Raw genomic sequence first — 26,204 nt, 5'->3', positions numbered from 1 at the left:
TCTTTACGTATCCCAAGCAGCACCATCCAATGCATGAGAGGGAGGTGTCAGCAGGCTTGGGGAGATCCCAGGGCTTGTGGGATATTAAAAATCTTTGAGTAAAAAACCTAAGGGGGACAGAGGAACCCCCACCCCCCGCAGACAACCCAATAAGGGCTGAACCTGTTTAGCAGGCATGGGATGCTGACAGTTGCAGGGAGAGAGGAATGGGAAGGGCAGAGAGAGGTGGGGAATATCCCGCTAAAGAGCTGGCTGACCCCCTGAGCAAGAGCAGTCCACCCTGCAACATGACTCCAAAGGAGCAGAGTTCCACAGGATGGAATGGCCCGTTTCCAGGGTGCCGACAAGGGATTCTGTACATGCTCAGAGTTACTGTTGACAATATCATATGAGTTCTCCCCTGCTTCTTTGAAGAGGAGGCCTGGCCACAGATGGGAGAAGGAAGTGTTAACAGTTGTTGGGAAAACGGGCAAGGGCAGACCTCAGAGACCAAACCCGCAGAACAATTTTTCCCCTACTTACCCCCTGCTCAGCCAAAATGCATTCTCTAAACCAGAGGTAGGCAAGCTTCTGCCGTCCAGATGTCTTGGACTGCAACTCCCATCATCTCTAACCATTGGCCATGCAGTCTGGGGCTTATGGGCATTGTAGTCCAAAACCCCAGTCTGTCTTCCTCTGCTCTAAACTGTTCCTTGGCCCAACTGCTGGAAGGCGACAAAGAGGCGTAAAGATGGACTGAGCATTCAACCTGGGGGGTTCAACTGTGAATTTCCCCCACTCCTTGCTTGGAAAAAAGCTGGAACCTATTTCACATAGATTCAAGACCTATGAGAATCCAGATCAATCCATAAAAGGGGCCTTGTGCGCGCGCGCACACACACACACACACACGCGCACGCACACACTGTTGGAAGGGGTGTAACTGGTGATGGGAGAAAAACGGGCTGTGGTTGACAGACTGACCACCATGGATATCAGTTCAACTGCAGAAGTGGAAAGAGCACCCCTGAGCATGCCAGGAGCACCATTTTCTGCTGGGCCAGATCCTAAACTACTGCTTGTCTGGTTACATAAAAAGCAGAAGGTAGCCTGTGTTGGCCCAAAGGAAGATAATGAAAGCCATATCAAGCTCATACCTTTCCTTAGGCCATCTCAAAGGTTATACAACACGGCGAGCATTTGAGTTCCCCAGAACCCTTCTTCAGGCAAGAGGGGAAACCACTGGTGCCCGTTTTTTTGAGAAAAAATAAAATCCACTCAGAACCATCTCCACCCTAACGAGGACTGTAGAGGTTCCTTGACAGTAGGAAACAGAAGTAGAGAGAAACAAGGCAGCTTTTATATTAACAAAACTAGAGATCCTTTTAGATGGTATGCTAGGTTAAAAAAAACACCAAGAAGTCAATAGAAGGCAAATTGGGTAGCTTTACCTAGTAGTTACAGAACAAAGTCCCAGCTTCCGTTGGTATAAAACCATCTCTCAGCTGTGTCGACCCCACTGCTAATGGCTAAATTTGGTATTCTTCAGCTTCTGGAGAACTGGAAAGCCAGCACAGTATTCGTGTCCTTTGGGGCTGGCCTTATAAAAGGACTGGATAATGGATGTTATAATTTTTCAATATGCTGTAAGACTTCTCCAGTTGGGTGGCTGACTGTTAAGGTCACCGAACAACCAGGCCTCAAAGCAGCCTGTTCAGACCCAGCACCCACTTCTGTACCATGAGGAGGAAAATACATTGGGAGCCCCCCCCCCCCCCCGGAACCGCCAGAAGACAGCTGCAGAAGCAGTGGCCCATTAATGCCCACAGACCCACACAGGGGAAACAAGACGGGGCAACGAGGGTCCTTTTCTCTGCAGAGGGTCAGTTCCCCTGGGGGCCACCTGTTCAGGGCCACATCCTGGCGGTGGGCAGGGCCACAGTCAAATAGGTGAAGCTACCCCCTTCCCCTCTGTCTTTCTCTCTCCCTGCTCAGCGGACTGCCAGGGAAGAGTGGAGATTGCTCTTGCCAATTGCTTGCTTGCTTGCTTGCAGGGAGCTTTCGAAATCTGGCTGAGGACCACATGTGGTGGGCCCCTTTAACAAGACGTAAAGTCGTCCCTAGTCTGTGATGAAGCACAAGAGAAAAATGCTCCTTCACACAATGCATCACTTATGGGATGATGCCTCCTGGCCCCAGACTTGGATGGCTTTTTAAAAAGGGACTAGTCTAACTGGTGGAGATCATGTGGTCTATCCAAGGCTATTAGCCATAATGGCTACTAGCTATGATGGCTAGATGGGTCCTCTAGAGGGGCTTCCACACTAGCCCTTTTCTCTAGAATTCCCATCTTTTCTTCATCCACTTTTTAAGGAGCAACATCCACAGGCTGCGTGCATCATTGCTGGCCATTGCATTCCAGTATTTTCTGTGTAATCATGGTTATCTCAGACCTGAGTGGTGGCAATTTTTTAGTTAGTAAAAGCATACCTCCAGCACCAAAACGCTATGAAGGCTTTTTAGAACTCCGGAGCATTTAAAGTCAACACTTCCTCTTTGCAGATGTGCCCTAATTTAGTACTTCCTGTTGTTCTGAGCTGTTGTTCTGAGTTGTTCAATGGGGAAATAGCTTCTGATTTGCCCGCTGAATACCCTAAACTGGCCTAGTATAAGTTTCTTTCTACATAGGGTGGGGACCCTTTAATTGCTGATATCCCCCACACACTTAAAAAAATTGCACTATTTTTACATTAAGGAAAAAATGGGAGGAAATTAGTAGCTAACAGTGTGATCCTGTGGATGACTACCCAGAAACAAGTCCCACCAAGTTCAATGATACTTACTCTCAGGTAAGTATGCATAGGATTACAGCCCAAAACCTCTCCACCATGTGGAAAGCAAAACTTACATTGGGGCAACATAGCACGGGGATTCAAGGGGCAAATCAACTGTTAATCATCACTCGCTCCAGATCAACAGGAAGCATTAAAACAAGGTGGAGCTGAGACCAAGAAGCTTTCAATTCACATTGGAAAGGGCCTTTGCTAAATGGAACATACCTGTGAGCAGAAATTTTAGAAGGATCTTGGCTACGGAGGAGGACATTGCTGGGTAATATAGTGGTATGTTAAGGGCTCTGGGAAAGCGACAGTTTCACTCCATTTCCAGTTAATTGTGGAAAAGCAATTCCACAGCTACGCTAACGGGCTATAACAGCCTCCCCCAACCCGGTGCCCTCCAAATGCTAGGAGATGTAGTCCAACCCAACCAGAGGGCCACAGGTTGGGGGAGGCTGGGCTATAATGTTGAAGGCACCCAAGTTCAGAGGCAGCCTACCTTCGTATACCGCTTGCAGGGGGAGGAGGAGTAGAAACAGTGGGGGAGGGCTATTCTTATTCGTGCCAGGTTTGGGGACTTCCTCCTGGCATCTGGCTGGTTACCAAAAAGGCAAAAGCAACTTCCGGTGCCTTCGTCATTGATTATGGAAGAAGCTAGAGATCCACCTTCTCAGATGTATGAAGTGTAATCCTCAGCTGCCTGGGGGGTGTGTGTGTGTGTGGCTGTATGTACACACACAGACACAGAGAGAGAAAATGTAAACAGTGATCCACTGACCAAGTGAGGATGGCACTTGAAGCATCAAGTGTGGTGGATTCTGACCCACAAAACCTTATACCTCAATACATTTGGCTGTATTAAAGTTATCAAGGCGCTGTTGTTTTTTCTGCGGAAGGCTAACAGGGCTACCTCTCTGGGTGTCAGAGACAGGGCACTGAGCTGGATGAACTTTAGCCTGACCCAACACCCTTCTTCCTTCTGTTCTCACAACCAAGGGAACACAGAAGGATTCTGGCTTTCCATCTGTTAGAGCAGCCTCCCTCCCTCCCTCAATAGAGGCAACAGCAACAGAGTCTGCTCTCACGGCCCAGTTGCCTGCAGTTTCTGTAGCGTTCCATTGTCTCTGGTCACTTTCCCCAGACAGTTTGATCCCCAGATTTCAACAGGTCCTCTGCTACTGATGGCTCCATCTGCCCTGTAACTTCCCCCACCAGCTTGTCAGAAAAGCCTCCAACTGCACTGCAAATTGTTTACTGCACCCACGTGTGTCGGGGGATTGCTGCCAAGGTATCCCACAACAGGGGAATTCCACAAAGACCTGGCCATCTCGTCAGCATGGCTCGGGTTAAGTGTGCCGATGTGACAGAGGGGGAGGAGGCTCCAGAACCAGGGACATGCTTACTCAGAAGGGGGGCCAGCAAGAGGGCCGGGCTCCGGTTCCTCCAGCGCCCCTCTGTGAAATGCAAGCCCTTCCTTCCACTGCCAGTGCACGCCGCTTTCTGTCCAGGAGCCCGTTTCCAAACACATTCTCCTGCTGCCTTTGGAGAAGCCCCCCACCCCACGCCCCAGGATCAAACGTCCGTCATCTCGTCCTCCAGTTCAGCATCCTCTGGCTCGCCGTCGGCCTCTTCCTCTTCCTCCTCCTCCTCTTCCGATGTCACGTCCGGATCGTTGGCTTGAGCCAGGCACTTGGGGCAGGAGCAGACAAACAGGTAGTTTTCCCTGGGGAGAGGAGGAGACGTTCGTGGCCGCGAGGTGGGAGCTCAGATGAGCCCCAACTGTGCCTGCCCGAAGCAAAACTCCAACCGTTGCTGCAATGCTGTGCAAGGAACATTCTTCCCCTTTAACCCTCAACTCTCCTTTTCCCTTCCGCTGTCAACCCATCCTATACCTCATTGCTGAAACACAGACTGGGACCTCCTTTGGGCAGGCACCTAACTGCCTGCTTGTTACCCTGTAAAGCACCAAGAACGGATGAAGCGTAGTGGCAAAGGAGACGCAGCTATGACATCAGGACGGCCAGTAGTTTCCCCTCAGCCTCAGTCCTCACATCCGCAATATGGGGATGACAAAACTAGTCTACCTTGCAGGACTGTTGTAACAAACACTGTACAGATGCGAGGTATTATGATTATGTACATCAGGGGTGCAGAATCATAATCAGACATAATCAAATTGCCCCCCACGGGGCTGTCTGTGGGCCAGATGATGTCAGTCAGCACGGCCACGGCTGCTGACACCATCACCTCGCCCATCTGCCTTTCTCCCGACGCTCCGCAAAGACATTCGGCTGGTTCAGCACTAGCCAAATGCCCCACCACCCGTATCCCGCTGCTACTGCTAATTGGCGATCACAGCGGGGATTCATCCAGGCGATGGGCGTAAAGGTGAAGCCCCTCCCCCTGGAGGTGCCCAAGGAAGTTCTGCAGGCTGGATGCAGAGCTGCCGTGGGCCAAATGAGCCCCGTGGGATGGAGGTTCCACACCCCTGATGTCCATGAATGGCGCTACCATGTGTTTAAAAACTGCACCTCAAACGTCAGCTGCACCTCAAACGTCAAGGCCGGCCAATGGGGTTTCCCCATGGCCACGTCCTGTTGGCTTACCGGAGTGTCTTGTGCCGGCTATGCCGGCTCCGCTCCCGTTGGCAACAGTCTAAGTAGCTGATGCAGATCTCCTGTTCAGATAAAAGCAATCGCATGAGTTCAAGGCACAGCCAGGCTGCAAATGTCAACTCAAGCAGAGAGGCACTTGATGGTTTACAGAGCAATGACCAAGATGTCATGCAGGATTGTTCTCTCTCTCTCTCTCAATCTCACACACACACACACACACACACACACACGCATGCACGTGTCCCTGTCCCATATTACTTGGGGCATCTTTCCCTGCCTTGCCACGTGAAAACACTTCTCAACAGGGACGGACAAAAACGATAATACAACCTCTGATCTGGACATCAGGTGGCAAGCCACATCGGCATTTCACACCAATTCTGTGGCTGAAATCATGTCACTGACACAGAGGTCCCGCTGCCCGCCACCTCCCTGATTTTAACAGGAACGCAATTCCTTGTTTATCCTTATCTGTTTGCAGACTGTACAGGATCACTCCAGACACTCAGAAAAGTAAGCCGCAAACCAGACTTCCCCAACCTGGTGTGTTGGAAAACAAATGCCCCCCTCCCAAACCAGCATGTCCATTGGTCAGGGATTATGGGAACTGGAGTACAACCACACCCGGAGGGCCACAGGTTTCTCACCCTGGGAGCTAGCTGGATCCATGATCCATCTTGGAATAAGGCACTTTCATAAGTTCATGAGCGATTAAGTTCACTTGGAAATTTCAGCTGCACGGAGGGTCCTCGACACAGGGCATGCTGGGAGGCCAGTGCATGCTCTGAGAGACCCTGATGCAGTAGCCCTGCTGAAGCTAAGCGGGTGCAGACAAAATATGTAGCAGCCTTCCCCAAGCTGGTGCCCTCCAGATGTTGGACTACATCTATCAGCCAGCATGGGAATGATGGGACTTGCAGTCCAACACATCTGGAGGGCAACAGGTTGGGGAAACCTGCTATATACAAAAACGGCTCATGCAGTTTGTGGTATGAGCCGCTTGAGGTATTCTCCTTACGATTTGGCCATTTCTGCCATGATATTTCAAACCACCACCACCCCAAAAAAAGAGAGGGAGAGAGAAAGAGAGAGAGAGTGCATGCGGTGGAGGAAAGTGTCTACCACTGCCTAGAGAGATGCACTGCATGAACGCTTTTTGCACTGCATCCAAGCATTTGGCCAATGCAGAATTCCCCAGGAGCCCACCAAAAGGGTCCCTCACCCCTCACCTCTCCCGGCCTGATGTCTTCCAAGGCCATCAGGTGCAGGAGAAAATTGTTATCTGGGAACGAGGTCTCGGCATTGGGAATGCAGCTGTGGTTACCTGCAACAATAAGTGAGCAGAGTTACTCACAGGTTCAAGAAGCTAGCCCTCTGTGATCATTTCCTGCTAAGACAGGGCTGGGCAACTTCTGGGGTTTGGGAGGGCCGCACTACTCTCCCTGGACCGCACCAGGGGGAGCACCCTGCCCCCTGGTGCCCCCACGCAACTGAATTTGACGGTGCAGTCAAGCCGGTGACAAAAAACAACGTCCGCTCTCCCTGCCTGCTTTGTTTTCAAGAAAAAACGTGGGGTCTTTTGATGCTGTAGCAGCAACTCCGACGACAGTGGTGGCCACCACCACAAAAAAGGCCGGGCAGTGGGGGGGGGGGGGACATGTGGCCCATATGCCACCCGCCATCATGCTAAGAGCTTAAGACTCCTGGACAGGTTAATTTCTTCCTGGTTACTTACAACAACTCTGTAGCATGTAGAGGCCAGAGCCTTCGCAATTCAGGAACTCCCCCGTCTCTAAATCAAAGTAAACAAGAGAAAGAGAGACAGAAGAAATGTTGGCTTCTTGACAATTCTCCTCCTTCCAAAAGGAAATCCTAAAAACAAGAATTATGCAAGGTGGATAAAAAGAGCAACATCCCCCTCCCCACTTGAATGTGAGACCTCCGAATCCTCCAAGGAAACTGATGGGCAGGGCTGACAAAAGAAAGGATTCCTTCATGAAATGCCTGAGTAACCTATGTGGGATATGCTTCCCCAAGTTGTGGTGAGGCGACTGGCTGAGACGGCTTGGAAAGGGGATGGAAGAGGGTTGGCCTAGCTCATGGGTGGGTGACCTCATCGGGATGGCTGTCCTGGTGCTGCTCACAGCGGTGCTGGAACAGCAATCTTTCCCCTGATCTGCCGAGCTGCCAGGAAAAGTGGGTGGGGCTACCTGGGGCTTGGAGGGCCACATGGGGTGGGGTGGGGGCGGAGGGCCACATGCAGCCAGCGGGCTACCCACTCCCAGTCTAGCTAATAGCCGTTAACAAGTGGAACCTCCATGTCTGAATGCTTGTTGCTGAGAAGAAGCAGCTCTTGCTTCTGGGATGCATGGCTGTCTACTGTGGGAAACAGCAGGCTAGGTCAGGGATCTCCAACCTTTCTGGATCCATGGGCACATTTGGGAATTTGAGAAACTGCTGTGGGCACCACCACAAAATGGTTCCCAAGGTGGATGTGGCTAGTCATATAACGGCTGCCGTGAGGAGCCTGGCAAACTTTAGCTCAAAAGTGAGCTAAAGAGGTGGTGTGGGGAGAGAAATAGCAAGGCTAGAGGTTGGAAGGAAGGGGGAAACAGCAAGGCAAATCAGGAGAGGGGAGAGAAAGAGCAAGGCTGGAGGCTAGAATGGGAGAGAAAAGAAGGCAGCTAGGGACAGGGAAGGAAGAGAAATAGCGAGGAAAGATGTTGAGGGGTGAGAAACACCAAACACAAAAAGAGGGATAACTCCACAAACCGCAAAAGAGAGGGAGAAAACTCCAGCTGCTACTAGCAAATTATCTTTAATTCTTGGCCAAGAATTAAAGGTAATTTGCTAGTAGCAGCTGGAGTTTTCTCCCTCTTTTTTTGCCGAGAGGAGAGAAACAGCAAGGCTCGAGGCCCAGAGTGGAAAAAGAGAGAGAGAAAGAGAGAGGCCAAAGGGGAAAGGTCTGTGTGGGCGGAAGACCGGGCGGGGCTAAAAAGCAACTCTTCCTTTCTCTGCCTGCCCGCCAACAGCTGATCTGCAGCAGGTGCAGGAACAGGATCCTGGTACCCAAACGTTTTTCAAGGTTTTTATTAAAAATAACTTTCTGAAGGGGCCAGGGAGTAGGGAGCATCATGGGAGCTGTTGGAGGTCCCAATGGCACCAGGCACCCATGGGTGCCTCACTGGGAACCCTGGACTAGGTAGACCGATAGCCTGACCCAGCCAGGCTCCTCTTATGCTCCCCAAGGAGGGGCACACTTGTAGATGGACCAGCCATCCCAACTCAACTCCCTGCAGCAGCCTTACAGGCTCCTCGAGACGCACAGGAGTTTTCTGCCGCCAAGGGGCAACCGACACCCAACAACAGCCACCAATTCAGGCAGCTCAGCCCACCTCCTGGTGTGGACTACAACTCCCTCCATCCCTAACTTCCATGCTGGCTGGGGATGATGGAAGTTGTAGTCCAACACACTGGGAAGGGGCCAGCTTGGGGAAGGCTGAATTAAGGTCCCACCATTCCAGCAAGTTTTGCCTGGCTGCAAAACTCCGGCTCACCCACCTTTCTCAATGTCCTTGTAGAGCTGGTCTATGAAGGCGTCCAACTGCTCTCGCTCCCGAGGGGGAAGCTCCAAGGCGTCGCAGGCATGGACCCATTGGCTCAAAGAGCTGGGGAATCCAAAAGAACCCCACAAATCACACTCCCGATAGCACCTGGCATACATTCAGTGCAGCCGTCCCCTGACCCAGCGCCCTCCGGACATATTGGCATTACCACTCTCATCTTTTCCAGGCACACAAACCCTGAAGAAACTATCAAGCACCCCAGGGAAGCTGCACAGCTCCGGAGAGGCAAAATAACCACTTCTTACCTCGTTCCTATCCCTTGGCCATTGGTACCAACCAGGGCGAACAGTGATCGGAAGCCTTCGGGGGAAAACCACTGCCGGGAGAAGACAGCGAAGCGAAAGAGAAAGTCACACACAGCACACCAGTTTGCTCTTTCTCCCCTCCAAGTTGCAAAAGGGAACGCGCGTGCATATGAGTGTTGAAATTCAGAGCTCCGAACTGAATTCCAGTCATGGGACCTGATAATTAGTGGCAGAAATTGTGGGCTCGACAGTACAGAGGTGGAATTGCTAATCTCAGGTTAAAGTTTCCTTTTCTGTGGAGTGGATTCCTTTTGAGGGGATCTGTGGAAGAATGAGGTCACTGAGGTAATCAGAGGAGGCGCTCCTGGTGATTCTGCATGGACCTACGGCCTAGCTGGAATCCACCTGGAGAACAGCCTCCAGTCTGCTGGCTCCCTCTCTGTGGAACTCCTTGCCTCTGGATGTCAGGCAGGCGCCAACATTATTTTGTTTCCGGCGCCCGCTGAAGAGATTTTTATTTCAACAAGCCTTCCCCGATTGACCAGCCACAGTTTTACTGGTATTCTGTTTTTTGTTTTTTTAAAAACTTTTCATACTGTGGTTCTTTCCTTTGGTTTTTATTGTTCGCCACTCTGGAATCTGTTTCGATGTGGAGCGGTATATATGTTGTAAACAAACAAACAAACAAACAAAGAATGCCACGTGGGAGATCCAGCAACCCTGCTTAAATTAACTTGGGTCAGAATGACATGTTGTTACAGACACTGTGTGGTCTCAGTGGGAAGGCTGAGCGGTGCAAACACAGGTGGAACGACTTCATTGCACTGTGGATTTTCCTGCCCCAGCAAGCAGCAGCTAATAAAGAAAAGCAGAGGCAAGGAAACTTGCAACACAGCGGCGTCACGGGACATGTCTGGACCTTCTAAATGTTTCCGTGGGAGAAGAAGGGAGAAACACAGGGCTGCAGCTGTCAGCATTGGACACCATGTGCAGTTCTGGCCGTGGGCTCTAGGGAAGAGCCTTCCTCAGACGCCAAATGACTGGTGGGTTTACAAGAGACGGCGTGAAGGATTCCAGGGCCTGGCTTATACTGAGTCAGACCAGCCAGCCATCTCTTGTAAAACCACCTACAGAATGCACCCCGCAAATGAAATTCAGCCCGCAGACCGCAAGTGGTTCTGCACCCTTGTTCTAGATGTAACCACTCCCCTATGAATGACAGGAAGGCAGCCAGAAGCGTTGGGCTTACCCTGCCAAGGTGGTCATCATACAGGGCTTCCATGAAAAGCACACGCAGGACTTCGAGCTGGCCCTGGAGGAGACCAGCCAGGACAACGACAGACAGAGACAGAGAAGTTCATTCAACGTTATTCAGTGCTAAGAACATACCACAGAAACAGGGCGGCGGGAGATCTGGATCTGCTAGTAGATCTCTGGACAATTTACAGTAGATCAGCAAGGATTTCTGAATCCCAATTGTTTCACAATTGCAGCAACAAAAAGACTTTCCCTCAGTCCCCAAATTATACTGCAGAAATGAAGAAAGCTTGGGGTAACCAGGAGTGGATTTTCGTGTGGAAAGACCGTGCGCTCCGCTCAGTTCTAGCGCTCAGAACAAATTCCTGTACTCAGAATTCTTTAATTCCAAGTATAAGTCTTTTGCACTGCTTGGAGGATTTTGAGTTTCCATTAAAAAACCAAGGGATCCTGCAAAGCTGAGGTCTGCCCGCCCCAGCTGTACCTAATATAGAAGGAGTGCAGAATGCCCATGGTAAGCCAGACAAAGGAGGGGCTAAAATGGCTGTGTCTTTATGATCCTGGATGACCCCAGGTGGAGTCAGCCCCAACACAGTTTTTACTGGTATTCTTTCTATGTGTGTAAAAAAATCGTAATTTTTAATATGGAGTTTTATTCTTTTATCTTATCTTTTTATCTTTTATTGTTCACTACTCCAGAATCCGTCTAGATGTGGAGCAGTATATGAATGTTGAAAATAAATAAATAAAAACACTAGAAGAAACAAATATCTAGTGCGGCAAAGGAAGGAGCGGGTGGCTTTTGAGAAGCCAACCTCCATCTTGCTCTCTTGTGTTGCTATCATGGGGAGAGACACACAGAATGCTTGCTCTGTGGCCAAACTTCCAGGGACACCAACGGTCCAGGAATTTCAGGGAGGGGTTATATTTAGAAAACCGTCAATCTACTTCTTCACAAAAGTGCCACCCACAGAAAGGATAGGAAAGAATGTATCCACATCAAAATGATGTGGCACCGTAGCTCAGTGGTACAGCACACATTTTTCAGGTAGAAGGTCTCAAATTCAGTCCCCAGCATCTCCAGGTGGGGCTAGGAAAGAAGCCAGTGTGGTGCAGTAGTTAGAGTGTTGGACTGGGACTCAAGAGATCTGGGGTCAAGTCCCCACCCAGCCATAAAGTTCACTGGGTGACTTGGGGTCAGTCACTGACTCTCAGCCTAACCTGCCTCACAGGGTTGTTGTGAAGACACAAACAGAGAGGAGGAGGATCATGTACCCCACTTTGGCTCCTTGGAGGAAAGGCGGGATATAAACATAATGAACCCCTGGCAACCCCACGCTTTAAGGATAAAGCACGCCTGTATCTGTGTAACCCCATTCTGAGTTTGGTTTCTTAGTCACCCTGGAGTATGCCGGGTTGGGATCGGATCCCAAATCGGCTGTTATACTAGGCACCAATATTCTGTATGGTTCTAGTTTTAGAAATAAATAAATCTAAACCAGCAAGTTCTGCACTAACGTAGACCAAATTGCAAGCACAGAAAAACTGGGTTTGGGGACCTGCCTCAATTATAAAAATTAGCACCTTTTTTGGTTATTCTGCATAAACTTGCTTAAAAAATAAATAAATCCAGAGCATTGGAGCATCATGACCTCAGCACTAAAGGCCTTCGCTCAACCCTGCTCCCCATCCCCACCCCACCCCACTCTTAGCACTCTGGAGAGACAGTTTCACCCACCAGATTTTAAGATTTTACAAAGCGCTGCCCATATCTTTCTTGCCATTATAGCTGCAGAGACTTTCAAATTTGAAAAAGATGCGGGCTGCATTATCAGCTGCTGTGGATGCATGCTGTAGGCACACCAGATAAAAAACCCACAGTCCCTCTTTACTTTAGGTCAAAGGTCCCTGTTTTTCGTGGGCATGCTGACCTTAAACTTGTCCCCAAGGAGCTTGTGGACAATTTCCTCCTCCTCGTTGGCGGTTTTACTGCAGAACTGAGAGAAGAGCTTGATCCACCAGTCTTTGTCTTTAGCCTGGAAGAAAGCAAAAAAGGGACCTTCCCCTCTCTTTATGCAGAAGAGACAGCACTGGGGGTGGGGTGGGGTGGCAAGCAGACAGACAAACAGCCACACACACAGAGAGACACACGGGCACTCCCAGGCACAAAGCCACAGTGACAGCAACTGCGGCAAACTGAAAATGCTTGGGCAATTGGAAAAGGGATTTACTGGCTTTTAAGACTATGACAGGGCAATCAGTTCTCATACTGCCTAACCCACAAGAGCTGCTGTTTTCTCCATGCTGGGTGAACCTTGGGTGTAGCAGCTGCCCTCAGAGAATCCTGTTTTCTATGCAACTCTTGCCTACCACCAGCGGAATGGGAACCTAGCAGTTACCAAGGCAATACGAAGCGAGCGGAAATGCTCGTTTCCGGAAGAAGGCAGATCTGCGGAGCTCGCAGAAGGGCTTACTTTTTGGAAGCTTGCAGAAGGGCTTACTTTTTGGAAGCTCGCAGAAGGGCTTACTTTTTGGAAGCGCGGATTCCACACTGCCCAAGCGGTGGCCCCCTCACGCACAAGGGAACTGGTGGAGTGTAAGCGGCAGCATTGGATACCGCCCAGGAGGTCGGCCTGCACCTTTAAGGGCTGTTCTGCACACACCACTACGCGGCGGCAGGTCCTGGCTCGACACGGAGGATACGCTCTGCAGTAGGGATGGGGAGCATCTGGCCCACAGGCCCAGTCCGGCCCACAAAGCCTCCTTGTCCAGCCCACTGAGGCACTGGCAGGGTCTCTCCCGCTCCCTGAAACCCTGCAGAAAAGCCCTTGGCCAAGCTGGCTGGAGATGAGTTGTTCTTCAGCACATCTGGAGGGTTGGGGAACGATCCCAACAGGGAACTGCAGCCCTGGCACCATGGAGAATGCATCCGAACACAGACTGGTTGCATTCACATGTGTTCGGAGAGGGGATGGGACCTGGGGGAGAAGCTGGCAGGCTGGATCAGGAACCCCCATGGGCCAGAGGCAGCCTGCAAGCCAGTGGTCCCCATCCCTGATCGATGGTCATGGCCATTACCGCAACTTGTGGCAGGCCACAGCTCTCGGTGGGCCCCCCCCCCATGCTCCTTGACTGGCCCTCGGCAGCTGCAGCCCAAACACGCACCTGCTTGACGGTAGCCACCATCCTGGCCATCAGCATGATGCTCGAAGTCTCGGGCGGGTAATGGATGTTCCTAGGCACGAGAGACGGAAAGCAAGCTTCTTTTCACACCAGTCAATGCTGGGGCAAACAGCCGTCCAAGCCCGCCGCTCCCGGAAGGCAGGGGCATCCACCCACTGGCCCCTGGCAGATGGCTCTCTGCATCGGGCCGAGGCCCGTCTGCACGGACTGGCAGCAGCTCCCCCAGGTTTCTCACAGAGACACTTTTAACTGGGGATGCCAAAGGCTGAGCTGGGTACTCCTCCCGCCTACAAAGCCTGATGCCACCCAGCCGTGACCAAATGTTAACGACTCCAAATGTTAATCCCAACTAGCAAGCTGCCGTGTGCCGAGTCAGACCGCCGACCCATCTAGCTCCATGCTGCCGGTTCTGACTGGCAGCGGCTCCCAAGCAGAGAAAGGTATTCCCCAGTGCTATTGGGTCCTATAACAGAGGGGCGGCCAGCCTGCTGCCCTCCAGATGTTGTCCCACTACAACTCCCATCACTCTGACCCATGCTGGCTGGGGTAGATGGGAGTTGCAGTCCAACATCATCCAAAGGGCCGCAGATTCCCTGCCCTTGTTTAATGATTCAGGTTTAACTGGAGATGTCAGGAATCCACACAAGGCAGGAGACCCTCCAATGAGCAACTGATCTCATTATCCATTATAAACCCGGTTAGTGGTACGGGCAGGTTCCCAAATGGGCTTTGGTCCTAGGGCTCTCAGGCCATTAAAGAAATCCCGGCTGATTAACTGTATGCATTGTAATCAATTCAAATTGGCGCACGTTTGTTGCAACTAATTTTTTTTTTTTATGGGAGTAATACTGAAGGGGGCAAAAAAAACATACTTCACTTTTCGATGATGCGTGCGGGCGCCATCTTAGAAGGGGGAACAGGAGGGCAACACCTACCCTAAGACCATTTGCAGGTTTTGGAGGAACATATTCCAAACAATGTCATTGATTTCTTTTTGTTTTTAAAACTGCTGCCTGATTCGTTGGAGGGAGAGAACCTTTTTGGTCACTCAAAGGGCTTTTAATTTGGGTTAATCTACCTCGGGTGAGTGGAGGGGAGATTGGGATCTCCTAGTAGACGTCGGGGCGATTTGCGGTAGATCTGCAAGGGTTTCTGAATCCCAATAGTGTAACAACAGCAACAACAAGAAGGCTTTCTATCCACCCGACAGGCCGTTAAATTAGGCAGTGGAAATGAGGAAAGCTTGCGGGGAAAACCAGGGGTGGCTTTTGGCATAAAAGGATGGCAGAGTCAGTCCTGATCTGAAAACAAATCTGTGGTCTAAGCCATGTGCTCTCAGGCACCCTGTGCTTTAGTTCCACTAGGCCACCCTTCCCCGAGCTAGTGCTCTCCAGAGCCGTTGGACTGCAGCTCCCATAATTCCCAGCCAGCATGGCCATGCTGGCTGGGAATTATGGGAGCTGCAGTCCAACGAGTCTGGAGGACACCAGCCTGACGAAGCACATAGCTAGGGAAGGATGTTTCCTGAATCTGGTTGGTGGACCTTGAGGTTGCAGTGAAAAAAAAGTCAACCCAGCAGGCCTGACACCTGCCCAGCTCTGATCAAACTGGCAAGACCCTGCCACTTTATTTCCAACTCGGCCCCCAAAGAGACGCCTTTCTTTAGTCCCTAACAGGACAGAGGTTCCCTGCCTCTGCTGCGTGCACCCAAACACACGTACCTCCACGCCTCCTGCAGTTTGTTGAGGGGGTGACTGGGGTCCTGCCTGGAGGGCCCCAGGCACAGGACCTGATGGTACTGGTCCCATGCCACTTGCCGGCACTCGGCACTGCAATACGCCACCTGCAGAACAACAAAACGCCAATGCTAGCAAAGGGCAGAGTCCTGCTTAAACACGCAGTAATGTTCTGGCACTGCAGTGCAAACCAACAATGCTGGACGTTCAAAGCAAACAAGGCCAGGAATTATTGGAGGTTTTGTTAGCAGGACGTACACGCGGGCCCCTTCATGGATCACTGCCTTGTTGTGGCGAAGGGGCTTGCGTAACTCAGTGAAGCCATAAGCTACGCCATGCAGGGCCACCCAAGACAGACAGGTCATGGCAGAGAGTTCTGACAAAACGTGGTCCACTGGAGAAGGAAATGGCAACCCACTCCAGTATTCTTGCCAAGAAAACCCCATGGAACGTATCACAAGGCTAAAAGATATGATGCCGGAAGATGAGCTCCTCAGGTCGGAAGGTGTCCAATATACTACTGGGGAAGAGCAGAGGGTATTTCCAAATAGCGCCAGAAAGAGTGAAGCGGCTGGGCCAAAGCTGAAAGGACACTCAGCTGTGGATGTGTCTGGTGGTGAAAAGAAAATCCGATGCTGTAAAGAACAATATTGTTTAGCAACCTGGAATGTCAGATCAATGAATCAAGGTAAGCTGGAGGTGGTCAAACATGAGATGGCAAGATTGAACATCGACATTTTGGGAATCAGCGAACTAAAATGGACAGGCATGGGCGAATTTAATTCAGGTGACCATCGTATCTGCTACTGTGGGCAAGAATTCCTTAGAAGAAATGGAGTAGCACTCATAGTCAACAAAAGGGTGGGAAAAGCAGTACTGGGGTACAATCTCAAAAATGATAGAATGATCTCAGTACGAATCCAAGGCAAACCATTCAGCATCACAGTAATTCAAGTCTATGCCCCAACCACTGAGGCCGAAGAAGCTGAGATTGATTGGTTCTATGAAGACCTACAACACCTTCTAGAACTAACACCAAAAAAAGATGTCCTCTTCATCATAGGGGATTGGAATGCTAAAGTAGGAAGTCAAGAAATCACCGGGATAACAGGCAAGCATGGCCTTGGGGTACAAAATGAAGCAGGACAAAAGCTAATAGAGTTTTGCCAAGAGAACACACTGATAATAGCAAACACTCTTTTCCAACAGCACAAGAGACGACTCTACACATGGACATCACCAGATGGTCAATATCGAAATCAGATTGATTATGTCCTTTGCAGCCAAAGATGGAGAAGCTCTATACAGTCAGTAAAAACAAGACCTGGAGCTGACTGTGGCTCAGATCATGAGCTGCTTCTTGCAAAATGTCGGCTTAAATTGAAGAACATAGGGAAAACCACTAAACCATTCAGGTATGACCTAAATCATATCCCTTATGAATATACAGTGGAGGTGAGGAATAGATTTAAGGGATTAGAGTGCCTGAGGAGCTATGGACGGAGGTCCATAAGGAGGCAGCAACTCAATCCATCCCAAAGAAAAAGAAATGCAAGAAAGCCAAGTGGCTGTCTGATGAGGCTTTACAAGTAGCTGAGGAAAGAAGGGAAGCGAAAAGCAAGGGAGAAAGGGGAAGATATATCCAGCTGAATGCAGAGTTCCAGAGAATAGCAAGGAGAGACAAGAAGGCCTTCTTAAATGAACAATGCAAAGAAATCGAGGAAAACAACAGAATGGGAAAGACTAGAGATCTCTTCAAGAAAATCGGAGATATCAAGGGAACATTTTGTGCAAAGACGGGCATGATAAAAGACAAAGAAGGCAGGGACCTAACAGAAGCAGATGAGATTAAGAACAGGTGGAAAGAATACACAGAAGAACTATACAGGAAAGATCTTAATGTCCCTGATAGCCATGAGAGTGCGCTCACTGAACTTGAGCCGGACATCCTTGAGAGTGAAGTCAAGTGGGCCTTAGGAAGCATTACTAACAACAAAGCTAGCGGAGATGACAGTATTCCAGCTGAGCTATTTAAAATCCTAAAAGATGATGCTGTTAAAGTGCTGCACTCAATATGCCAACAAATTTGGAACATTCAACAATGGCTGCAAGACTGGAAAAGGTCAGTTTACATTCCAATTCCAAAGAAGGGCAATGCCAAAGAGTGTTCAAACTACCGCACAATTGCGCTCATTTCACATGCCAGCAAGGTGATGCTCAAAATCCTACAAGCTAGGCTTCAACAGTATGCGAACCGAGAACTACCAGAAGTACAAGCTGGGTTTCGAAGAGGCAGAGGAACTAGAGATCAAATCCCCAACTTTCGCTGGATCATGGAGAAAGCAAGAGAATTCCAGAAAAACGTCTATTTCTGCTTCATTGACTACACTAAAGCCTTTGATTGTGTGGATCACAACAAACTGTGGCAAATTCTTAAAGTGATGGGAGTACCAGACCACCTTACCTGTCTCCTGAGAAACCTGTTGGAATTAAGATTGCTGGGAGAATTATCAACAACCTCCGATATGCAGACGATACCACCCTAATGGCAGAAAGCGAAGAGGATCTAAAGAGCCTCTTGTTGAGGGTGAAAGAGGAGAGTGCAAAAGCTGGTTTGAAACTCAACATTAAAAAAACGAAGATCATGGCATCTGTCCCCATCACTTCCTGGCATATAGAAGGGGAAGAAATGGAAGCAGTGACAGATTTCATTTTCTTGGGCTCCAAGATCACTGCAGATGGTGACTGTAGCTATGAAATTAAAAGACGCTTGCTCCTTGGGAGGAAAGCTATGGCAAACCTAGACAGCAGAGATGTCACATTGCCGACAAAGGTCCGTATCATCAAAGCTATAGTTTTCCCAGTAGTAATGTATGGCTGTGAGAGCTGGACTATAAGGAAGGCTGAGCGCTGAAGAATCGATGCTTTCGAACTGTGGTGCTGGAGAAGACTCTTACGAGTCCCCTGGACTGCAAGGAGGTCAAATCAGTCCATCCTAAAGGAAATCAACCCTGACTGCTCATTGGAAGGACAGATACCGAAGCTGAAGCTCAAATATTTTGGCCACCTAATGCGAAGAGAAAACTCTCTGGAAAAGACCCTGATGCTGGGAAAGACTGAAGACAAAAGGAGAAGGGGACGGCAGAGGATGAGATGGTTAGATAGCATCACCGATGCAATGAATATGAACTTGAGCACACTCCGGGAGAGAGCGCAGGACAGGAAGGCCTGGAGTGCTATGGTCCATGGGGTCACGAAGAGTCGGACACGACTGAACAACAACAACAACACGCGGGGCTGATTTTGAGCTGGAGTCGTGTTGGGCGGGCTTGCAGCCTCTGAATGCTTTGTCCCCTGTAGCCTTCTGAAGTATTGTGCAGCTGGGCTCACTCGCTAAAGTCATCCAGAGCGCTTTGCTCTGCAGCTGCCTCACACACTCCTGTGCTCGGCCTGCAGCACCTGGCGTTACTTCTCGGGCGCCATCGAGGCACGTGGCACTTCGGAGAGCAGTATAAGCAGCCGAGACCACTCTCTGCCCCATGGGGCTTACAACCCCAACTCTGACAGCGGCAGAGAGGCAACAAACCTTTGTAAACCACCCAGAGAGCTTTGCCTATGGGGCAGCATAGGAATGCAATACATACAGTCAGGTCCAGAAATATTGGAACAAGGATAACTGTTTGGGCAGTTGGCCTCTGTACACCACCACATCAAAGTTGAAAGGAAACACACCCAGTTGGGAGCAAAGTCAGGACTTTCAGCTGTAATTCAAGGGGTTTGACAAAAGTGGGGCACTAACCATTCAGGAAGGACAGCCAGTGGCATACCCCCCCCCATCGTTGGGGGCTCATAAGTAATGGAACAAACCAACATCATTTCAAACTTAAGGATCGCCTTTAATACCTGGATGAAAATCCTTGGCAGTCAATGACTGCCTGAAGTCTGGAACCCGTGGACGTGACGACATGCTGAGTTTCCTCCCTCGAGATGCTTTGCCAGGCCTTTACTGCAGCTGCCTTCAGCTGCTGCTTGTTTGTGGGTCTTTCTGCCTTCAGTCTTGTCTTCAGTAAGTGAAAAGCATGCTCTAGTGGGTTGAGATCAGGTGACTGACTTGGCCATTGAAGAACATCCCACTTCGTTGCCTTGAAAAACTCTGGGGTAGCTTTTGCTGTATGCTTTGGGTCATTATCCATCTGCAATATGAAGCAGAGTCCTATCAGTTTGGCAGCATTCGGCTGAATCTGAGCAGAACGTATAGCCCTATACACTTCAGAATTTGTTCTGCTGCTTTTATCAGCAGTCAGGTCATCAATAAACACCAGTGACCAGGTTCCATTGTCAGCCATACATGCCCATGCCATAACACTGCCTCCACCATGTTTGACAGATGATGTGGCATGCTTTGGATCATGAGCTGTTCCTTTCCTTCTCCATACTTTTCTCTTCCCATCATTCTGGCACAAGGTAATCTTGGTTTCATCAGTCCAAAGACTCTTATGCCAGAACTGGGCAGGCCTTTTTAGGTGTTTGCTGGCAAAGGCTAATCTGGCCTTTTGGTTCTTGAGCATTACCAGTGGTTTGCGCCTCGTTGTGAAGCCCCTGTATTTACATTCATAAAGCCGTCTCTTGACTGTAGATGTTGATGGCAATATGCCTACCTCCTCAAGAGCGTTCTTGACCTGGCCAGATGTTGTGAAAGGGTTCCTCTTCTCCATGAGCAACATTCTGCGGTCATCCACTTTAGTTGTCTTCCGTGGTCTTCCAGGCCTTTTGCTGTTGCTGAGCTTGCCGGTTAATTCCTTCTTTTTCAGGATGTTCCAAACTGTTGCGCTGGCCACTCCCAATGTTTTTGCTATCTCTCTGATGGGTTTATGTTGTTTCCTCGGCCTAATGATGGCCTCCTTCACTCGCATGGACACCTTTTTGGACCTCGTGTTGGGAGTTCCAGTGAACAGCTACCAAATGCAAATGTAACACTCAGAACCACCTCCAGGCCTTTTATCTGCTTGATGGTCATGGGGTACCCAGGAAACAGGCCACACCTGGCCATGCAGCTGCTTGTCAGCCATTCATTCCATTACCTATGAGCCACCAACGATGGGTGTGTGTGTGTGCCACTGGCTGTACTTCCTGGATGGTTAGTGCCCCGCTTTTGTCAAACCCCTTGAATTACAGCTGAAAGTCCCGACTTCGCTCCCATCTGGGTGTGTTTCCTTTCAGCTTCAATGTGGTGGTGTACAGAGGCCAACTGCCAAAACAGTTATCCTTGTTCCAATATTTCTGGCCCTGACTGTATATATGAATAGTAATAAATGTTTTAGGAGGGAAGGGCTGCTCTTCAGGAACCCATGTTGTGCCACCCTTCCACATACATGCATGCGCGGACACACACCCTGGCCAGCAATCCCCGTTACCTGGCAACTGGGGCAGTGCTGATGGAGCTCCTTGCGGATGCCACACTGCTCCGGACGAGGCAGGGCCTGAAATCTCCCAAGCAAGCGCTGCGCATTTTCCTCCGCCGTCTCCAGCGCTCGCAAGCAGTGGTCGCAGGCTGGAAGGGGAGGGAGGGAGAGTGCCTTGAGGGGAACGTCATCTCGGCCAGAATTGTACGCATTTCAAACATGTAGTCATTTAAAAAACAACAACCCAAAACAAAGTCCACCAACCCCCTTTCCACAATTCCGGCATGAAACTGAATACGCCACCACCGGAACCGCCATGTTTGGATCGGGGTTTTCCCAGCCATCTTCAAAAACAACAGCAGCAGGATCCCATAAGATGTAAGAACAGGATGCCTTGTGACTTCTCTGCTTTTCTCATTATAGCAGCGACCGTTGAGCTTTTTGCGACAAGCGGGCTCACAGACCCTAGCAAGCAGCTTTAGACCAGGTGAGACAATTTCCCCATCTAGCCCGGGGGTGATGGGGGTTGGAATCCAACACCTCGACCGGCAGCAGCCCTCCAGAGTCTTAGGCAGAGGTCTGGCCATCGCTGGCCACCTGCGATACTTTTAAGCTGGAGATGACAGGGATCCAACCTGGGAACTCCGGCATGGAGAGCAACTGCTCTACCACCGAGCCACAGTCCCTCCCCGAACATGTGGTCCAGGGCTCCCCAAACTATGGGCACATTTGGGAAGTGGAGAAACTGTTGTGGGCACTGCCACAAAATGGCTCCTATGTAGGGTGAGGCTAGTCAAATAATGGCTGCCCAGGGGGCCTGGCTAGCCAAGAGATGGTGGGGCAGGGAGAGAAATAGCAACACTAGAGACTGGGAGAAATGGAAAGGGGTGCTTCATGGCCCACCCAATCTTCTTCGGTCCACACAGATCTTTCACCTTTGCACATTCTCTCTCTCCACACTCCCAGGCTCTAGCCTTGCTCTTTCTCTCCATCAACCCCTTTCCTCCCTCTTTCTCTCCCTTCCCCATCACTAGCCTTCTTCTTTCTCTCCCTTCCTAGACCCTAGCCTTGCTCTCTCTCCCCCATTCGCCCCTTTATCTTGCTGTCTCTCTCAACTTTCAGCCTCTAGCCTTGTTCTTTCTCTCCCTTCCCCATCACTAGCCTTCTTCTTTCTCCCCCTTCTTAGCCCCTAACCTTGCTCTTTCTCTCCCATTCACCTTTATCTTGCTGTTTCTCTCCACTTTCAGCCTCTAGCCTCACTATGTCTCTCCCCCCGATGTCTTTACCTCGCTGCTTCCCCCCCTCTTAGCCTGTGGCCTTGCTCCTTCTCTCCCCCCTACCCTGTTGCCTTGCTTTCTCTTCCTGCCTCCTGAACAGCTGATCAGTGGCAGATTCAGGAACAGGAAGGAGAACCTGGAGCCCTAACATTTTTCTATTTTTTATTTTTAAAAGTGTTTTGAAGGGGGCAAGGAGTGGAGAGCTTTGCAGGCTCCAGTGGAGGTGCCTGTGGGCACCAGGGAGCCTCTGTGTGTCGCACTGGGGATGTAGTCTGAGCCTAAAACGGATATAGATTTTAAAAAGTGGATTAGATAAATCCATGGAGGAGAGGTCCACCATTTGTTTTTGAGCCATGCTACCAAAATAGACCCTCCATGTTCAGGGGTAGTCTAACTCTGAATTCCAGGCCCTGGGGAGCAACAGCAGGGAAAACTATTGCCTTCATGCTCTGCTTCTGAGATGCAGCATGGCTCTTCCATTCTTAACCTTCAGCGGGCTCTTCAGGAGAGACAGGGACGGATGGGGACAGGAGTGGATTGGTTTGAGCAACCGCTGCTTTTGCCCGACTCAAACGTGTGCTCGACATAGCTCCTCCACAGACTCAGCTTCCCACGTGGAGAGCCCCTCCTTCCCCTTCGCCCTTTCTCTTGCCAGCCCCAGGCTCCCAAGCGAGACGGAGCAACAGAAATATGGGCACCACCATGGGGGCGTGCCGAGTGATTGTAAAGGAGGGGAAAACTCTGCCAGAAAAAGCACAGTGTGTACCCTATGTCTAAAGCTAATGCAGCCCAGCAGGTCCCTTTGGCAAGCAGCTTCTACAACGTGGCTTACATAAGATTATCCAACACTGTTCATCTGGATTGGCTGGGGCTGGTATAAATCAGGGGTGCAAACCAAGAACTTCCGTGTCTCCCTCAGCATGGAGAAAGGGACTCGGTCAAACTGGAATTCCCAGTGTTACCTCCATCCTTTGACTTGAGATAACCATGGGATGCCCCCAGCAGGGAATCCTCCAGTGGGCTCTGCGGGATGCAGAACCTCTACAGACCAGATGAAGTCCACGGGCTGGAGGTTCCACATCCCCATTATAAATACTAGGCGTCTTCTGCCCTTGTCCGATCAACAGGGCAGGACTTTCTCCCAGTATCCCAGCTCCAGGCACTTGGACCACAGGGATGCAGGCTGGAGAACCCCTGATCCAGGGCTGGATTTGGGGAAGACTCACCTAGCCCCAATGGCCAAACGATTGGTAAGAAAGTAGCCATTTTCCAAGCCACCATAACACTATTATTAAAAGTGTAAAAGTAATGAAGGGAAAATTCTCACTCACACACAAATAAAAAGGTAAACATGATATGCTCTCTCACAACCAGACGAGAGGACACGTCTACTCACCTCTGTATTTATACAGGGCATTCCAGAGGAACTGGGACGACACCACAGGCTTCTCAACAAAAATAGTTTCCCCTTTCTGGATGTTTCTGGTTGCAAAGAGTCCTTTCCCCTACAAATTAAGATAGTAAAAAGAATTTTAAAAGCCCAGGAATTTGGGGAAAACGGAGAAGCACCACAGAGCATTCAAAATAATTGCTTTCCTAATCGCCTGGGGTGAATTAAGAAATGCTGCCAGCCAGCCAGGTAGAAGAGACATTTGATTCTTTTGGTGAGAAGCTACCACAGGCAACCCCTCTTCCACAATAGGTTTCAGTGGGCAGGTTCGCATTTTCAAGCAGCCCACTGTGACTTATTTAAGCCACAGTGGGCTGTGGCATGGGGAGGCAGCCATTTTGAATATTCAAGCCACAACTGTGGCCAGTCATATCGTCCGAACCCAGAGGTGGTGGGTTATAACACTCGTATAAGCAATGGCTGGTTTCAGTGTTATGCGAGGGTTGTTTAACCCTTGCACAGCCCACCCCTGCTGGGTTCAGACGGCACGACAAGCCACAGTGGTGCCTTGATTATTGAAAAGCTGCCTGTGGCTTAAATAAGCCACAGTAGACTGTGGTGATTGTGCAATCCAGGTCATGGCATAATTCAAACACATCCTATGTTTGTCACTGTAAGGGTGGAGCTGGACTCCCATTCTCCCACACATCTGCCCTGATGCATGGCAAAAATTCTCCTTAGCACTTGGCAGGAGGACACCAGCAGGCGACCCAAAGGTGAGAGCAACCCGGTGCAGACTAGTCATCTGCCAGGCGCTCTCTGTCAGGAGACGGTGGCCCTGATTGAGCAAAAGCCACCGGTGCTTTTGCTCAACCCACCAAAATAAACCCACCATTCTGGCATCTGTCAAGGCGTCCCAGCAGAAAGCTGCCTTGAGTTTCGGAGCGCTGAGGCAGTCTGAGATACAGACAAGATTGCGGTGCCCAAGAAGGGCCCAGCTCTCTGGGAAATGGGACCTTGTCCTTCCAAACCATTGTATTTCCATCAAGCATTTTGCAGGCGATAAAGCAAACAAAAAACAAAAAGCCTGCAGCAAGCCCCACCGATTTCAGTTAGGCCGGAGTTCCCCCAACCAGGCACCTTCTGGATGGGTTGGACCGCAAGCCCCATCATTCGCAGCCAGCATGGCCAAGGGGGCACACCTGGGCAAGCGGCCATTGGGCCATGCTGGCTGGGAATGATGGGGCTTGCGGTCCAACCCGTCGCGAAGGCGCCCAATGCCACTTGAATTAGCGTCAGCTGCTGGTCCTAGCAGGGGCACATCTGGCGCCTGCCGAATGCCAGGTGCCCCGGGGCCATGCCGGCCGGGGAGGATGGGGCTCGCGGTCCAACCCATCCGGACGGCTGGGGGAAGAAGGCTGCATGCAGACTTGCTCCCGAGGAAGCCCCTGCGTCAGCGCACAGCGGCGCGCCCGCATCCCAGCGCCCGCGTGCCCAGGCGCGCCCCGACTCGCGAGGAAGCCTGGCGCCGAGAGGAGGCTGCGCCGCCGCCCCCCGCCTGAGCAGCCCGGCGCCGCTGCCGCTCCGCGGCGGGGCTCGCGGGCGGGGGCCCTTTCCCGGGCCGGCCTCGGCCGCCCCGCGGGCGCTCACCTTGCTGCTGCTGATGAAGCGCACCTCCAGGGCTCTCCGCCGGGCTTGGCTCGCCGCCGCCATGCAAAAGGAGAACGTGTCGCTCGTGGGAGCCGCCATCTTGGCCCAACTCTGACCTATCCGCCGGGAGGAGGGGAGGGGAGGGGAGGGGCGGAGCGGAGCGGAGCAAGGCCCGGCCCGGCCCGGCCCGGCCCGACCCGCCTCGCCTCCAAAGAAGGGATCCCGCCGGCGCGCTTCTCGGAACGCTCCGCGCTTGGGCGAGCGCAGCAGCCGCCATCTGCGCGCCGCGCCCCACCCCGCCCAGGGCGACCCACTGCATCCCCCCACAGAAGAAGACAAAGCACGAGGCGGATCTGCGTGAAATCTGCAGCGGCTGATGTATATGGATATCCATACGTATAGGATGCATATGTAGCTGCCGATGTATATTTGCATCTGGTGATGTCCATGTCGGCACGCACACATCTCGATCTCGTGAGAAGGGGATTACATGCAGCGCATCGCACCGTGGTGGGGAAGACCCTGGGACCAGGGTGCAGCCCAGGTGCTCACTCAGGTGATGGGCACCTTCAAGGCCTCTGCGCTCTTTTAGGGTTCCTTCCCTTTACACTGGGCTTGCACTGGCTCGCCCTTCAAACGGAGGATGCCTTCAGACAGAGGACTATCTGTAAGAGAGTGGCCGCGTGGCCACTCTTGTCTTCTCCCTTCCAATTGCAGTCTGCTTTGATTTGTTTGTGGCATTTATATCCCACTTTTTGCTCCAAGAAGCCCCAGGCAGCATACGTGAGCCACCTCTTCTCTATGTTATCCTCACAACAGCCCTGTGAGGTAGGCTAGGCTGAGTGTCAGTGGCCCCAAATCACCTACAGAGTGTCACGGCAAAGTGGGGACTAGAACCCTGGTCTCCTCAGGCCCTGTCCAACACCAGCTACTACGCCCCATGTTTATTCAGACTTCAAGAGGACTTATCTCTGGGCAGGATTTGCAGGTGCCTCAGCATTTTCTGG

General features: G+C 51.0%; 1 protein-coding gene across 3 annotated transcripts; it reads right to left on the bottom strand.

The window, feature by feature from the left end:
* Positions 1-1,318: 1,318 nt before the first annotated feature.
* SMYD5 (SMYD family member 5) lies at positions 1,319-25,315 on the bottom strand. 3 transcript variants are annotated; one of them, XM_084855287.1, is made up of 13 exons: positions 25,198-25,315; positions 23,554-23,662; positions 20,893-21,029; positions 15,464-15,585; positions 13,725-13,794; positions 12,491-12,595; positions 10,552-10,614; positions 9,303-9,373; positions 8,993-9,099; positions 7,167-7,223; positions 6,661-6,755; positions 5,423-5,493; positions 1,319-4,539 (listed from the first exon to the last, which is right to left on the bottom strand). In XM_084855287.1, exons 1-13 carry the CDS (start codon positions 25,294-25,296, stop codon positions 4,389-4,391), a joined length of 1,257 nt encoding a protein of 418 aa, XP_084711413.1. In that variant the 5' UTR covers positions 25,297-25,315; the 3' UTR covers positions 1,319-4,388. The 3 variants fall into 3 exon arrangements, with proteins under 3 accessions (XP_084711413.1, XP_084711415.1, XP_084711414.1); XM_084855288.1 differs by having other exon boundaries at positions 4,399-4,601; XM_084855289.1 differs by lacking the exon at positions 10,552-10,614 and having other exon boundaries at positions 1,407-4,539.
* Positions 25,316-26,204: the final 889 nt, after the last annotated feature.

This window comes from Heloderma suspectum, chromosome 5 (genome assembly GCF_057233095.1).
Source record: "Heloderma suspectum isolate Gila_16-S chromosome 5, 16-S_ref, whole genome shotgun sequence".
NCBI classification, from domain to species: domain Eukaryota; kingdom Metazoa; phylum Chordata; class Lepidosauria; order Squamata; family Helodermatidae; genus Heloderma; species Heloderma suspectum.
The sequence above is the reverse complement of the archived record's forward strand: the minus strand, read 5'-3'. Positions and strand labels throughout refer to the sequence as shown.